The 15,685-nt window shown below is 43.6% G+C and overlaps 1 protein-coding gene across 2 annotated transcripts in view; it reads left to right on the forward strand.

Annotated features, from left to right (window-relative positions):
* Positions 1 to 15,685, forward strand: part of TIAM2 (TIAM Rac1 associated GEF 2) — a 296,813-nt gene that overhangs the window by 226,889 nt on the left and 54,239 nt on the right. For both annotated transcript variants that reach the window (XM_033937889.1, XM_033937890.1), the window contains one exon: positions 10,269 to 10,448. In XM_033937889.1, the coding sequence (XP_033793780.1) occupies positions 10,269 to 10,448 (180 nt within the window). The remainder of the gene's footprint in view (positions 1 to 10,268; positions 10,449 to 15,685) is intronic.

A 15,685-nucleotide genomic window follows, 5' to 3' on the forward strand; every position in this document is an offset into this window, starting at 1 on the left:
GGAGTGTGTTTTCCCTTATAACAGACTCCGGAAGAGCATTCCAGTTCTCTACCACTCTCTGGGTGAAGAAGAACTTCTTTACATTCGTATGTAATCTAGCCCCTTTTAACTTCAGAGAGTGCCCTCTCGTTCTCTCTACCTTGGAGAGGGTGAACAACCTGTCTTTATCTACTAAGTCTATTCCCTTCATTATCTTGAATGTTTCGATCATGTCTCCTCTCAGTCTCCTCTTTTCAAGGGAGAATAGGCCTGGCTTCCCTAATCTCTCACTGTACAGCAACTCCTCCAGCCCCTTAACCATTTTAGTCGCTCTTCTCTGGATCCTTTTGAGTCATACCGTATCCTCCTTCATGTACGGCGACCAGTGCTGGACGCAGTATTCCAGGTGAGGGCGTACCATGGCTCGGTACAGCGGCATGATAACCTTCTCCGATCTGTTCGTGATCCCCTTCTTAATCATTCCTAGCATTCTGTTCGCCTTTTTCGCCGCCACTGCACGGACGGCTTCATTGACTTGTCTACCAGTACTCCCAGGTCTCATTCCTCACGGGTCTCTTCAAGTACCACCCCAGACATCTTGTATTCATGTATGGAATTTTTGATACCCACATGCATTACCTTACACTTATCCACATTGAACCTCATTTGCCATGTCGCTGCCCATTTCTTGAACATGGTTATGTCACATTGCAGATCTTCACAATCCCCTTGCGTCTTCACTATTCTGAATAACTTCGTATCATCTCCAAATTTAATCATCTAACTCGTTGTACCCATTTCCAGATCGTTTATGAATATGTTGAAGAGCACAGGTCCAGGCACCGAGCCCTGCGGCACCCATTGGTGACGTTCTTCCAGTCCGAGTATTGTCCATTTACCCCTAATCTCTGTTTCCTATCCGCTGGCCAGTTTTTAATCCATCTGAGTATTTCACCCTCTATTCCATGGCTCTCAATTTTTCGAAGTAGTCGTTCATGTGGAACCTTGTCGAATGCCTTCTGAAAATCCAGACGTACAATGTCACCCGGATCACCCTTGTCTATCTGCCTGTTTACCCCTTCAAAGAAGTGCAGCAAGTTTGTCAAGCAAGATCGTCCTTTGCTGAAGCCATGCTGACTGGTCCTCATCAGATTGTGTCTGTCAAGGTGATCAATGTTGCGGTCCTTTATCAGCACCTCTACCATCTTTCCCGGTACCAAGGTCAGACTCACCAGTCTGTAGTTTCCCGGATCTCCCCTCGAACTTTTTATGAAGATCGACAGTACAAAAGGATTTGGGGTTTTTTTTTGGGGGGTGCACATGTTTCTCCATGAATGCAGTGATTATAGTGGCTTATGGGCCTGGGTCCTCCTCTCCATGGTTCACTAATCCACCCCCCAAGACCACTTAAGCCACCTTTGTGTAGCTCTACTAGGCTTTCCTATGCCAGGCTGCAAGGTGCTGATGTTCTGGAGGCAGATATGTAAAGTTGTTATTACGTTTTTATGGGGGTGGGGATAGTGATCACTGGGGCTGTGTGTGGGGGTCTATACTTTGTGTCTGCAGTGCTTATCTGGTCACTTTGGATACCTTTTGTGGACTTGGACCTGTTTTTAGATGGCCTAAGTCACAACATCCAAGTTCCATCTATGCAGTGTTGTAAAACCTTTGGTTATACATGCAGTACGACTAAGTCTAGGATGGCCCATGTCCCACCCAAATCCCGCCCTCACTACTCCTCCTAAAATGCCCCTTTTAGCTCTGGTCATTCAGCAGCACTGTGAAGGCCTAAGTCGTTTTTAAATATGTCTAAAACCCTGTTCAAATATCGGCACTTGGATGTTTTTTGTTACTGATTGTCCAAGTGCCGATTTAGTTTTTATACATTTTTCTATTTCGATTATGAGCCCTCAAAGTTTTTGTATCTTTATAGCTCCTTTCATTGTCACTTAAAAACCAAATGCGTGCTTTTACTAAACCACGGTAGAGTTGCTTCTTGCCTTGGGTTGGCAAAATAAATGCTCTAACGCTCATAGAAATCGAATGAGAGTCGGAGCATTTACCATGTCGGGCCACAGTAAAAAGCTGTATCGCAGTTTAGTAAAAGGAGTCTAAGATCTTTAGGCAATTTATTCCAAATACTCGTAGCCTGAAGGTGATTTTTCTTTATAAGAGTAACCCTGTTATCTTTCTGAATTTTAAATATCATTGTGGATGCAGTGTGTTCTGCAAAAGTGGGAAGTTTATTCTGCTATTAATCTAATTTTTTAAAGTGTATCAAACTGTGGTTCCCATCTTCATAAAAATAAGACTTTAGCTCGCTATTGTCTTAAGTTTAAAAAATGCATTCTACCCCAATGAACAGACTGAAATGTGATCATGTGACACCAGTCCTTATTCACATAGTTTTACTGATAAAATGGTGGGCCAAATATAAGTTGATGATAGTCTGTCTTTGGACAGACTCAGTGGACACATTGGATCTGATTCTCAAAATGGCATCCTGATCGTAGGTGGTAGTAAGCGTCTTACCACCGTCTAATGGACCAATCGGGACACATGTTTAAAAAAAAAATCAATGTAGTGCATGACACCTATGATGTAGGCATCTGACTCGCTCCTACAGAAATGCCTAGGCACGCCTACAGACACCTAAGGCCAGTGTAGGCATGGCTTATGCCGGAAGTAGCCTTAGGCATCTGTAGACATGCCTAGGCACTTCATAGGTATGAGACAGATGCCGTAAATGTAAAATGCTAGCCTACATGTAAGGTGTCTGTACAAAAATAGACGTGATTCTGGATGTGGCTTCTACTGGTGATTATACAACCAACAAAAAAGAGAAAAACTCCAAATGCAAGAAAAAAAACTTTCAACCATAATGGTGCTCAGAACCTTGAATAGGTGGTGAAATCACAAACCGGGGACAAACCCCTGTAGGTATTTCAATGCTCTATCATTGCACCATCTTTATCGGTAGAAAGATTTGTTGAAAAAAATTTGTGAAATTATATGGACTGTGATGCAAAAAACTATAATAAATGATATCTTCAACTTTTTAAATATTTGAGAAGATTGAACTTAACTTGCAAGAGTGTTTAGGAAGTGGTCTCACTCCAGCGGGCTCTAACGCGTTTTGCCGTTGGCTTCTTCAGAGAACCCCCATAAGCTGGATCAGTGACAGAGTAAAACTTCTTTCTAACAAAAAAAGATAGATAGCATTTAATATGTGTAAAAAAATCAGTATTTTTACTTAACTCTCTTCGCGGCAGGCGGTTACCTTCCTCTTCACTTTTCTATATATATTTTTACCCAATTGTTTTGATTGGGATTCTAATGGTGATTGACACGTTGTAGGCACCTGTTTTGCAGGTGTTTACTGTGGCAGGCGCCTTTTCCAGAATTAGGTCCATTGTATCTTCAATCAGATCTTCAAGAATATTCATGGCTCTTCACTGACTGCCTGAATATTGGGAAACTTATATCTAACTTCTGTGCAGTGGCATAGTAAGTGGGGGCTGGACCACCCTGGGCGCTGTCTTGGTGGAGGTCCTTGCACTTCTGCCCCCCCCCTGCCATGCTTGTGTCTTCCCTTCCCCAGCCCCCATATCTCTAAATCTTCGCCAGTGCAAGCAACTACTCTGTCCTGCTGCTCGCACTAGCCTGGCTCCCTCTGAAATCACTGGGCCAGGAAGTGACATTAGAGAGAAAGCCCATGCAGGCTTGGGCAGCAGGCTGGAAAAGCTGCTCGCGCTTTGAAAGATTTAAAGAGTTAAAGGGGTGGGAAGGGAGGGGGCGAGTATGGCGGGGGGCGGGGGCGCCTCATATTCTTGCTATGTCACTGCCTGTGTGTTTGAAAAATTGTTTAGGTTTATGCAAGTTAAAATGTAGGTGGGTAGCTTGTTAGTTAGGCAGATTACCAAGGCATGCCCTGTCTAGTCCATTTAGGGCAGCAGAATTTGGGGGCCAGTGGCATGACAGGAGAGCACCACATTAATATGTTTCTCAGTGCTGTGAGAGGCCTTCCTGCATTGTTACCACATCCTGATCCCTCCAATGACGTCTCGTCTGTAGGGACAGAACTTAGCCGGGATTGTGCATAAGCCTGTTCCAAAAGGCACCACACTGTGCTGATACTTCAGGCCTTGGGGAAGGTAAGTAGGGGTGCACGGCCTGATAAGAAAAGAATATGAGAGATAATGGACATGGGGGGGAGGGAGATATCATAGTAAATGTTGGCAGATAAAGGCCTGCACAGTCCACTTCTTCATGATTAAACACTGGTATACTTAATCTCTGTTTCTCCCTGCCAAGTTTGGGGCACAGACTTTAGAAGTCTGTCCAGTCCTGGTCCTCTTCTCAGCTTCTGGAGTTGGTACTCCAGCCTTGATACTAAACTGTTTTTGCCATTTATGGGACCCAGAGACCATAGAAGTCTGCCCAGTATTGGCCTTGCTTCCCAGCCTCTGAAGGTGCCATCAAAGGTCCCTCCAGCTTTAAGGTTAAATTTTGCTTTAATTGGTTTAAATTGAGCAAGGAGATGTGCTGCAGATTACTAAAAATTCATCCTCCCTAGAAAGTGTGCATAGATGAGAAACACCATTGCTGGTTGTGGTGTCTGTTCTAGAAATTAAAATAGTCTCATACTTCTCTTTATAGAGTATTAGCCAAATGGCTGAAAAGCATGGTCTATTACAGCCACACCATAGCTGGTGTAAATAGCAATACCTAGATCTTAGTGCATGTGTACATAAGTGGCGGGGGGGGGGGGGGGGGTGGTAGCAGTAATACACAAATCCAACCTGGGATTCTAACAAATGAAAACTAAACAACCAATAGGAGCAGAGGCCCTGATTCTACAAAGTGCGTCCCGATTTTAGGCAACTGTAGGCGTCCTACAGCTGTCAAATCAGCCAATCGGGATGCACGTTTTTAAAAAAAATGCTCCCCAGGCAGGCCGCCTATATTGAAGGCGCCTCCGGGAGCCTAGGGAGGCCCGCAAGATGCCTAAGCTCGCCTAAGGGCCTTAGGTGGGCCTAGGCGGCCCTACGCGTCTCCCTAGTAGAGGAAGAGACACTTACAATGTAGGCCAACAAAATGCTGGTCTACATTGTAAGTAGACGCAGCCGCTATACTTATTGCGGCAAGGGATCTCTCTGCCGCTATAAGTATAGTGGGCCGCGTCCGCCTGTCCGATTGCCGGCAGGAGGGTGCCTAAACCCTCCTGCCAGAAGATGCCCCCCCGACACTACCGACCGCCCCCCCCCCCGACACTACCGATCGCTGGCAGGAGGGTGCCCAATCCCTCCTGACGGAAGACGCACCCCCTCTGCACCCCCCCCCCCACGCTAACAGCCCCCAAACCTCTCCCCCCACCATACTAACCTTTTCTTGTTGGCCAGACGGGTCTTGCCCGTCCAGCCGGCATGCCCGCCTCGTCTAAATGAGGTGGGCCCGCCCCTTCCCGGCCCATCCCTCCGAAGCCTAAGGCCTGATTGGCCCAGGCTCTAGAAGCCTGGACCAATCAGGCCTTAGGCATAGCGGGTCCGCCCATCCCCACTAAGTCTAAGGCCTGATTGGCCCAGGTGCCTAGAGCACTGCTCTAGGCGCAGCTGCCTCTGATGATGCAACTTCCTCTTTCCTCAGAGGCGGCGCGACCCAACAAAGGACCTGGGGCTGCCTTCGTGAATCGCTGCGCTGGGAAGTAAGAAGAGCTGCTGGGAGGGGAGAAAACCACTACCAGAGTCTGGGAAGCTGCTGAGCAGGGGAAAAAAGGGACAGCTGCTACTGGAAAGGGAGAAGGAGAGATGCTTCTGGGAGGGGAGGAAGGAAAGGAATCTGGGAAGCTGCTGGGCCAGGAAAAAAAAGGGACAGCTGCTACTGGAGAGGGAGAAGGAGAGATGCATCTGGGAGGGGAGGAGGGAAAGGAATCTGGGAAGCTGCTGGGCCAGGAAAAAAAAGGACAGCTGCTACTGGAGAAGGAGAAGGAGAGATGCTTCTGGGAGGGGAGGAGGGAAAGGAATCTGGGAAGCTGCTGGGCAAGATAAAAAAAGGGACAGCTGCTACTGGAGAGGGAGAAGAAGAAGGAGAGATGCTTCTGGGAGGGGAGGAGGGAAAGGAATCTAGGAAGCTGCTGGGCAAGGAAAAAAAGAAACAGCTGCTACTGGAGAGGGAGAAAGAGAAGGAGAGATGCTTCTGGGAGGGGAGGAGGGAAAGGAATCTGGGAAGCTGCTGGGCAAGGAAAAAAAAGGGACAGCTGCTACTGGAGAGGGAGACGGAGAGATGCTGCTGGGAGGGGAGGAAGGGAAGAGAGTTACTGCTGGACAGGAGGAGGAGGGAAGGGAGAATGAAAAAAGGAAGGAAACAGCTGGCAGAGAGATTAGAGGAGGGGAAGGGGAGACACAGGCATGAGAAAGTAGAGAGATTGATGATAGGAAGGGGTCAGCAGAAAAATAAGCAGAGGGACAACGATGATAGATCTAGTGTAGGAGAGATAAAAATGAAGAGAGCAGTGAAGCTGGAATGAATCATGTAAAAAGGAGAGAGGGGCACAAGCTGGATGGAAAGGGGAGAGGGACATAGAAAGAAGACAGATACCATATGGAAGGGGGAGAGGACAGACAGTGGATGGAAGGGGCAGATGCTGGATTGAAGAGACAGAGAGGGCATACGCTGGAAGGAAGAGAGTGAAAAAAAGATTGAAAGCAGAAACCAGAGACGACAAAAGGTAGAAAAAAATAATTGTATTTCTATTTTGTGATTAGAATATATCAGATTTGAAATATATATCCTGCTAGAGCTGGTGTTAGACATAACTGGGGACTGCAAAACCCAGGCAGTGCTTCTTTAGCTTCCAGCTGGCTTAGGGCGCTCTGACCAGGGGGCAGTTGCCCTAGTTGCACTCCCCTAAAACTATTCCTGTCATGTGTTACTTCAGTATTCTGTTAGCATGATATTTCTGTGTAGCATTCTGTAATAATTTGGCTTGTTCAGTTTTCTTGATAGTAGAGGGGATATATGTGAAGGGGAGGGGAGACAGGGGTTTTGTTGATCCTTGCTCTGAATTATTTGTATTTATAAAATGACAATTCTACAGAATATTGTTTCTTTTTATACTTTAATAAAATACATTCAATATAAAATCCTAACTGAGGCTTGTGTGGATAGGATCAGATGATTTGTGGGGACCGAGCTCGCGGAGATGGGGCGGAAACGGGGTTTTTAAATTTTAGTCCTAGTAGTTTGCCGGTCCACAAAATAATTCTTTTTTTTCTGCCGGTCCACGGGTGTAAAAAGGTTGAAGAACACTGCTCTAGGGTATACATATTCAGGGCTTCCAGTCTCTCCTCATACATCTTCTGGCGCAAGCCTCCTATCATTTTCGTCGCCCTCCTCAAGTCTTCTTACGTCCTTCGCCAGATACATTCTCCAAAACTGAACACAATACTCCAAGTGGGGCCTTACCAATGACCTGTACAGGGGCATCAACACCTTCTTCCTTCTACTGACTACGCCTCTCTTTATACAGCCCAGCATCCTTCTGGCAGCAGCCACTGCCTTATCACACTGTTTTTTCGCCTTTAGATCTTTGGACACTATCACCCCAAGGTCCCTCTCCCCGTCTGAGCATATCAGCTTCTCTCCTCCCAGCACATACGGTTCCTTCCTATTATTAATCCCCAAATGCATTACTCTGCATTTCTTTGCATTGAATTTTAGTTGCCAGGCATTAGACCATTCCTCTAACTTTTGCAGATCCTTTTTCATATTTTCCACTCCCTCTTCGGTGTCTACTCTGTTACAAATCTTGGTATCATCTGCAAAAAGGCACACTTTTCCTTCTAACCCTTCAGCAATGTCACTCACAAGCATATTGAACAGGAATGGCCCCAGCACCGAACCCTGAGGGACTCCACTACTCACCTTTCCTTCCTTCGAGCGACTTCCATTAACCACCACCCTCTGGCGTCTGTCCGACAGCCAGTTTCTGACCCAGTTCACCACTTTGGGTCCTAACTTCAGTCCTTCAAGTTTGTTCAACAGCCTCCTATGAGGAACTGTATCAAAGGCTTTGCTGCAATCCAAGTAAATTACATCTAGCATATGTCCTCGATCCAGCTCTCTGGTCACCCAATCAAAAAATTCAATCGGGTTTGTTCGGCACGATTTACCTTTTGTAAAGTCATGTTGCCTCGGATCCTGTAACCCATTAGATTCAAGGAAGTACACTATCCTTTCTTTTAGCAACACTTCCATTATTTTTCCAACAACTGAAGTGAGGCTAACCAGCCTGTAGTTTCCTGCTTCATCCCTGTGATCACTTTTATGAATAGGGACCACATCCGCTCTCCTCCAATCCCCAGGAATCACTCCCGTCTCCAGAGATTTGTTGAACCAGTCTTTAATAGCACTTGCCAGAACTTCTCTGATCTCCTTTAGTATCCTGGGATGGATCCCGTCTGGTCCCATCACTTAGTTCACCTTCAGTTTTTCAAGTTGCTTATAAACACCCTCCTCCGTGAACGGTGCAGTATCTACTCCATTTTCACGTATAACTTTGCTAGTCAATCTCGGTCCTTCTCCAGGATTTTCTTCTGTGAACACAGAACAGAAGTATTTGTTTAGCACATTTGCTTTCTCCTCATCACTCTCCACATATTGGTTCCCAGCATCTTTTAGCCTAGCAATTCCATTTTTCATCTTCCTCCTTTCACTAATATATCTGAAAAAATTTTTGTCTCCCTTTTTTACATTTTTACCCATCAAGTGATATCCAATGTAATAATAACCCTGGTACTCTCAATCTTTGACTACTGCAATACAATCCTGCTGGGTGTTCCGAAGTACATGATCAAGCAGATTCAAATGGTACAAAGTGCAACAAGATTTCTGCTGGGAAAATCGAGGCAGACAAGTGCCACCCCGCTACTGAAAGAGTTATACTGGCTCCCGATTGAAAGCAGTGTGAAATTCAAGATCTTTTTGGTGACACACAAAATCGTTCATATCTCGGAGTTGCAATATCTAGCGACCAGACTACATAATACATAAAACCAATATAACACAACCAGACATATCCCAAGCTTCACCTGAAACACTATCTACTCCTTAGCAAATTAGAAAATGTACAGACTATTCCTTAAAGTTCTACTTAATGTCACAACAATTCTTATGTAATTCGCCTTGAACCGCAAGGTAATGGTGGAATAGAAATCACTAATGTAATGTAATGTAATGTACATTACCATACACCAAAACACATCCTGCACTCATAGAAACATGACGATAGATAAAGTCCAAATGGCCTCTAGGACGCAGTCTGCTGAAAAGATTAGGGTCCAAAGCTTTTCAGCGGACTCCGTCCTAGAGGTTTTCATGTGGTTTGCAAAGTTTTAATATCATTTTAATGTTAATAAAGTCCATCTCAGGAACATCATTTCTCCACATTGTTTTTTGTTTCTTCTTGGATTTGGCTGTGGAGATCATTGGGTCAATTCTCTTGTTTTAGTCCCCATTAAGAACAAAACAGAGAACACGATACAGGTATTATGTGGTCAAATAAGTAGGATTTAGTATGAACATAGTACATGATACTAGTATATGTTTATATACATAGAATGATTGACTATGGTATAAATGTGTCTGTATTAGAAAAACATCTTAAAATATGCTAACTCTGTATTGTAACACCTTTACAGAAGCTCATGTATTGTAACATGTATGCTCAACCACACATCCATCCATGCAGGGCAGCAGAACACCTTTTTGGTTTTGTTTGGTTGCATTGGCCAATCTCTAGCCCTACCCCCAAACTCTCTAGTTGTTGATGCTGTGTTGGGCACAATGTTGGTGGGGCTGTGGCCTACCCCAAGCTACTGCCTAGACCTGTTCTCAACAGCAAAATACATGCCCTCAAATTGTGATATTCTGCTAAGTGGTACTTTTAAGAGTTTATTGTGTGTAAGTGACTGGAATGCCACCTTGTTACCGAAACTACATGCCTTGTTACCGAAACTAGGTGGTGCCTTATAGATTCGCCCCCTGGTATGTCAAATTTGTATAATTTGGACACTAATGTGTAAGGGGCTTATTAACCTTGGCTTTAATTTTGGCTAGCACTGCACAGTGCTTCAGATATCACTACAGTATATTTGTCTTCAAATGTAAAAATTTGGGGGGTATTTCCTCTTCCTCATCGGATGGTGATTTAAAGATATTTCTTGGCAATTTTGCCTTCAGCAGAGGCAATGCATGTTAAGTTTGTTTTTTGTTTTTCTTGAATTTGCTAGAGTGCTGAACAGATCTCTGCATTGTGTCGGAGTCTGCAGGAGATGCAGCCAAGTGGGATGGAAGGACAAAAGGAGAGTCCCGATCCACCCCGCAGACCCCTGGCACGACACTTATCTGATGCAGACAAACTGAGGAAGGTGATTCAGGAGCTGCTTGACACAGAGAAATCCTATGTGAAGGTAACACTACAGAGAAGATTGAATACTTAAAGTTGAGAGGGCTTGTGAATGATGCTTTTGTGATACTGTTCCTAACTCACCACATTGTTAGGAAGTCTTTATTCAAGGTGTTTCACAAAGAACTAAGTAACAGTAGTGGTTAAATACGACAGAACTCAGTGTTATGGCCTGGTAACCCATGCACAGAAGATGAGTTTATTGTAAGCCGTGATGACTTTTTGATTGGGCCACTTACACAGTTAGGCAAAAATGTATAAGCGTTTGAGACAACATGTTGCCCAATAAAGAATTCGGCTTCTTCCAAATTCTCAGTACAGCTTTTAGAGCTCTGAATTTTTTTCTGTTGAGAAGAAGAAATTATCTGCATACCTGCTTAAAAACAAATTTACCCCCTCCTGTACTAACACGTAGCGCGGGTTTTAGCTCTGGCAACAGCGGTAACTGTTCCGACGCTAATAGGAATTCTTTTAGCGTCGGAGCAGTTGCTGCCGGTGCTAAAACGTGTGCTTAATTAAGCAACACCACCTTGTTTGAATGAGGTAAGAAACTACAGTGTAACAAATATGAATGTGGTATAAAGAGCTGATATAAAGTTATTAGGGATTCAAGCCTTGATAAAACACAGGGTGAAACATGTCGGTGAACATATCCCTATTTTAGAGACCACAAAGCTAAGTCCTCTTTAAGCGTACATAAGTATATTATATTTAAGAACACAAAATTATTGATTAGAGGAATTTATATCTAAAAAGTAGAAGATCCAGTGATGATATGACTCGTCAGTCTTTAGGCAATGAGTTGTTTGAGTCTAAAACAGTGGTCTCAAACTCGTGGCCCGGGGGCCACATGCGGCCCACCTGGTACTATTTTGCGGCCCGCAGTCTTTACTAGTGCTGCCCACTCTTTGCAGTATCCTCCGGTTCCCCCCTGGTTTCCTGCTCTTACCTTCAGATAATTACCGCAGCCTGCAGAGAGGATTGCTGGTGCTGTAGCAATCCTGGCAGGCTACCGTCGTCCTCAACAGCATATTCCCTCTGCCGTGATCCTGCACCTGACGTCAGAGGAGGGGCAGGACCACGGCAGAAGGAATGTGCTGCAGAGGCTGATGGCAGCCTCTCTGCAGGCTGCGATAATTAGTTGAAACTAAGATCAGGAGGCCAGGGGGGAAGCTGGAGGATGCTGCAAAGAAGTGGGGAACATGCAAGCCTTCGGGGGGGGGGGGAGATTTATAAACTATAAAGAGTTTTACCTCATGCAAAATTGTCATTTCTTTAATAAGACATTAACTATTTTTTTTGCGGTCCTCTAAGAACCTACAAATGCAAAATGTGGCCCTGCAAAGGGTTTGAGTTTGAGACCACTGGTCTAAAGTGTTGCCACTGAGGATCTGGGTTGTATTAATTTATGAAGAGGTGTGTAATGGTTGTAATATAGACCGTACATTCATATTTGTTACACTAAAAACAAATTTAAGCATATTTTAAAATATTGATAAAAATGAATTGATCAAATAGATGATAGTTATATTTTGAGTGGAGGAACCCAGGAGTTAGCCAAAAATGACTCAGATATTGTGAAAGTCAATAATAATTGTATGAAAACATTTCCACTATAGTTCGTACAAAATTTCAAGTGGTATAAAGTCAGAACAGTACAGGCTTTATGACATTATGAAAACGAAGGAAAAAGCCTCAGACAAGGGCCCTCCCACCTCCATCTTCGTCCAATGTGAAAAATGCTCTGTGCTGTGCTGTGCTTATAAAGGACATAAAAAGACAGGAGAAAAATCTTTTCAACTTATCTTCACTGATCGGTACACCAACAGTGGCCAGCGTTTCACAAATCTGCTGCCTCAGGGTGTAACATGTCCGATCAGACTTTAAATGGAATGCTAAATGTGTCTCTTGCATCCGATGCGTTACATTTAAAGTCTGATCAGACATGTTTCACCCTGAGGCAGCAGATTTGTGAAACACTGGCCACCGTTGGTGTACCGATCAGCTGAAGATAAGTTGAAAAGATTTTTCTCCTATCTTTTTATGTCCTTTATAAGCACAGAGCTTTTTTCACATTGGACAAAGGTTTTTTGCCAATGAGGTGACCGCTTAACCACCTTTGTAACCACATTTGTGGAGGTGGGAGGGCCCTTGTCTGAGGCTTTTTCCTTCTTTTTCATGATGTTATAAAGCCTGTACTGTTCTGACTTTATACCACTTGACATTTTGCGCTAACTATAGTGGAAGTGTTTTCATACAACGCAACCCAGGAGTTAGGACAGCAAGCTAAGAACCAGGGAAGCAAAGGTTCAAATCCTGCATCCTCAGCTGATGCTTCCACCGAGTAAGAGCAAGTCACTTCACCCACATAAGTATCGCCATACAGGACGGACCAAAGATTCATCAGGCCCAGTATCCTGTTTCCAACCATAGCCAATCTAGTTCACAAGAACCTGGCAAGATACCAAAAGAGTAAAACAGATTTTTATGCTGTTTATCCTAGAAATAATATTGGATTTTCCCATGTTTATAGATTTTTATGCTGTTTATCCTAGAAATAATATTGGATTTTCCCATGTTTATGGATTTTTCTTTTTAAAAACTCTGTTAAGCTAACTGTTTTTTCCACATACTCTGGCAATAAATTCCAGGGTTTAATTACACGTGAATGATGATAATTTTTCTATAATTTTGTCCTAAATTTGCTACGTAGTCATATTTTTGAAAAGAAATAAACAAGTGATGCATGTCTATCTTTTCCACTCCACTCAATATTTTATCCTCCATAGGTAAAAATTCTACTCAGCGAGCTGCATTAAAATGTATTAATATGTTATGTAACATCATTAAAACTACAAGTGCAATTACACTATGTAATATATTTTTTGTTTCTGGGCAGTAGGTGCAATTTCCTAATTGCTTATGCCTAAAAAGTATAGAAAATGTCTGTTATTTCCATAAAACTTTGTGACTAGGATAGCCATATTTTGCAATCTACTTATTTAAAACATGAAAACGCTGAATTTTCATCTTTTCATTCTTATAATGAGATTTGCAATTATATTGTAAGTCACTTTCACAAATCACATATAACTAGCAATTTTAGGGGACCTTACCCCTCTTCTATTAAACTCTATGAGCGTCAGGAGTAGCGCAGGCCATTCAGCGCGGTTCTCTGCACTTAAAACTGCTAGTGCGGTTTAATAGAAGAGGCCCTTAGTGTATATATTCCAACTCCCGTAGCAGCTTAACAAAGAAGTCACCAACATTAAGATGCAGGTAGTAGTTCAGCAGTAAGATGGGGACTATCCAGTCTTTTGCACTGATTGTCACATGCTTGATTATCTCCCTGTTGGTGAGAGGTCTTATGTGTGTGCTTGGTGCAAAGAGCTCCTAGCACACAGGGAACAGGTCTGATCTCTTGAGGCTAGAGTAGCAGACTTGGAGGAGCTGAGGGAAACAGAGAGGTACATAGAGAAGACCTACAGAGACTTTGTAGAAAAGTCCCACCTCCAGTCTGGCAGCCTCTATGCTGCCTCAAGAAGGGAGGTCTTCTTAAAAGAGAACATCAACCTAGTGAAGTAGGAAGCAATCAAAGGGATGCAATGTCCTCTCGCACCGAGGATGTGTCTCCAGGGGCTTATAGTAGATATAGTGGAAGATTCAATCATTAGGCATATAGATAACTGAGTGGCTGGTGGACATGAGGATCACTTGGTCCCTTGCCTGCCTGATGTGAAGGTGGCAGACCTCATGCATCACCTAGATAAGATTTTAGACAGTGCTGGGGAGGAGTCTGTTGTCTTGGTACATGTGGATACCAGTGACATAGGGAAATGTAGTAGGGAGGTTCTGGAAGCCAAATTTAAGCTCTTAGGTAGGAAGTTAAAATCCAGAACCTCCAGGATAGCATTTTCAGAAGTGCTCCATGTTCCACACGCAAGACTCAAGAAACAGGAGAGCTCCAGAGTCTCAATTCTTTGGATGAGGCGATGGTGCAGGGAGGAGGGTTTTAGATTTATTAGGAACTGGGCAACATACTGGGGAAGGGGAAGTCTAATCCACAAAGGGGCTCCACACCTTAACCAGGCCACTGTTGTCGACATTTAAAATATTTGGGTCCTTCTTATCCAATTGGTTCCTCATATGCTTCACCACCTGCCAGCTGAGTCCTTCTGATTTACTTGGTTCCTTTTCCATACTGTCTGCCAGCTGATTTGCAACACCGGACTTATGACAAATTGCCATTACTTATGCCAAGTGGAATTACTTGCATTAGCTTGAGACTATTTGACAGTATTGCTAGCTGTTGCTATTTCATTGGTTTTATATTTCATTTTATGTTTTAAATAAACCTGTGTGTTTCCAATCCAACTCCCACTTTTGCCAGTTTCTTGGTTTACCGGTGTGTTTTTTTTTTTATTTTTCCTTTATCAAGTGGAGTATTGAGGTTTTATGTTTGTTGTATCAACATTTAAAAAGCAGATAGAGCAGTTTTTAAACTAGAAGGCCAACAGTTGCATGGTTCGGAACAAGGTATCTTAAAAAAATATAATCATAAAAGGAAAGACAGAGCATCCCGATAACGAGATTAAAATACAGGCCATAGTAGACTAGGTTTCCTTAAATACAGAGCAGGCTGATTTTAAAAATTGCAAATTATCCATGCCAACTGCTGAGCAAATTGTAAATAGATATGGCAAACTTTGTTTGAAATGTCTGTATGCAAATGTTAGAAGCCCAAGAAGCAAGATGGGAGAGTTAGAATATATTGCACTGAATGAAAAGATAATAGGCATCTCTGAGACTTGCTGGAAGAAAGATAACCAGTGGGACATTGTCATGCCAGGATACAAACTATATCGCAGTGATAGGGTGGATCAAATTGGTGGAGGTGTAGCATTATATGTTAAGGAGGGCCATGAATCAAATGGACTGAAAATTCTTCTACAGGAGCAGAAACACACCTTGGAATCCCCTATGGGGCTGTTATAGGGGAAAACACCCTCCAGGGATTCAAGACAAAGTTAGACAAGTTCATGATGAACCAGAACATACAATGGTAAGGCTAGTCTTAGTTAGGGCACTGGTCTTTGACCTAAGGGCTGCTGCGTAAGCGGACTGCTGGGCACTATGGACCACTGGTCTGACCCAGCAGTAGCAATTCTTATGTTCTTATGTGTAAAGGGGGAAGGATTGTGATAGGACTAGTGTACTACCATCCACTTGCCAACGATGAAC

The sequence above is a fragment of the Geotrypetes seraphini genome, chromosome 3 (assembly GCF_902459505.1).
Source record: "Geotrypetes seraphini chromosome 3, aGeoSer1.1, whole genome shotgun sequence".
Taxonomy (NCBI): domain Eukaryota; kingdom Metazoa; phylum Chordata; class Amphibia; order Gymnophiona; family Dermophiidae; genus Geotrypetes; species Geotrypetes seraphini.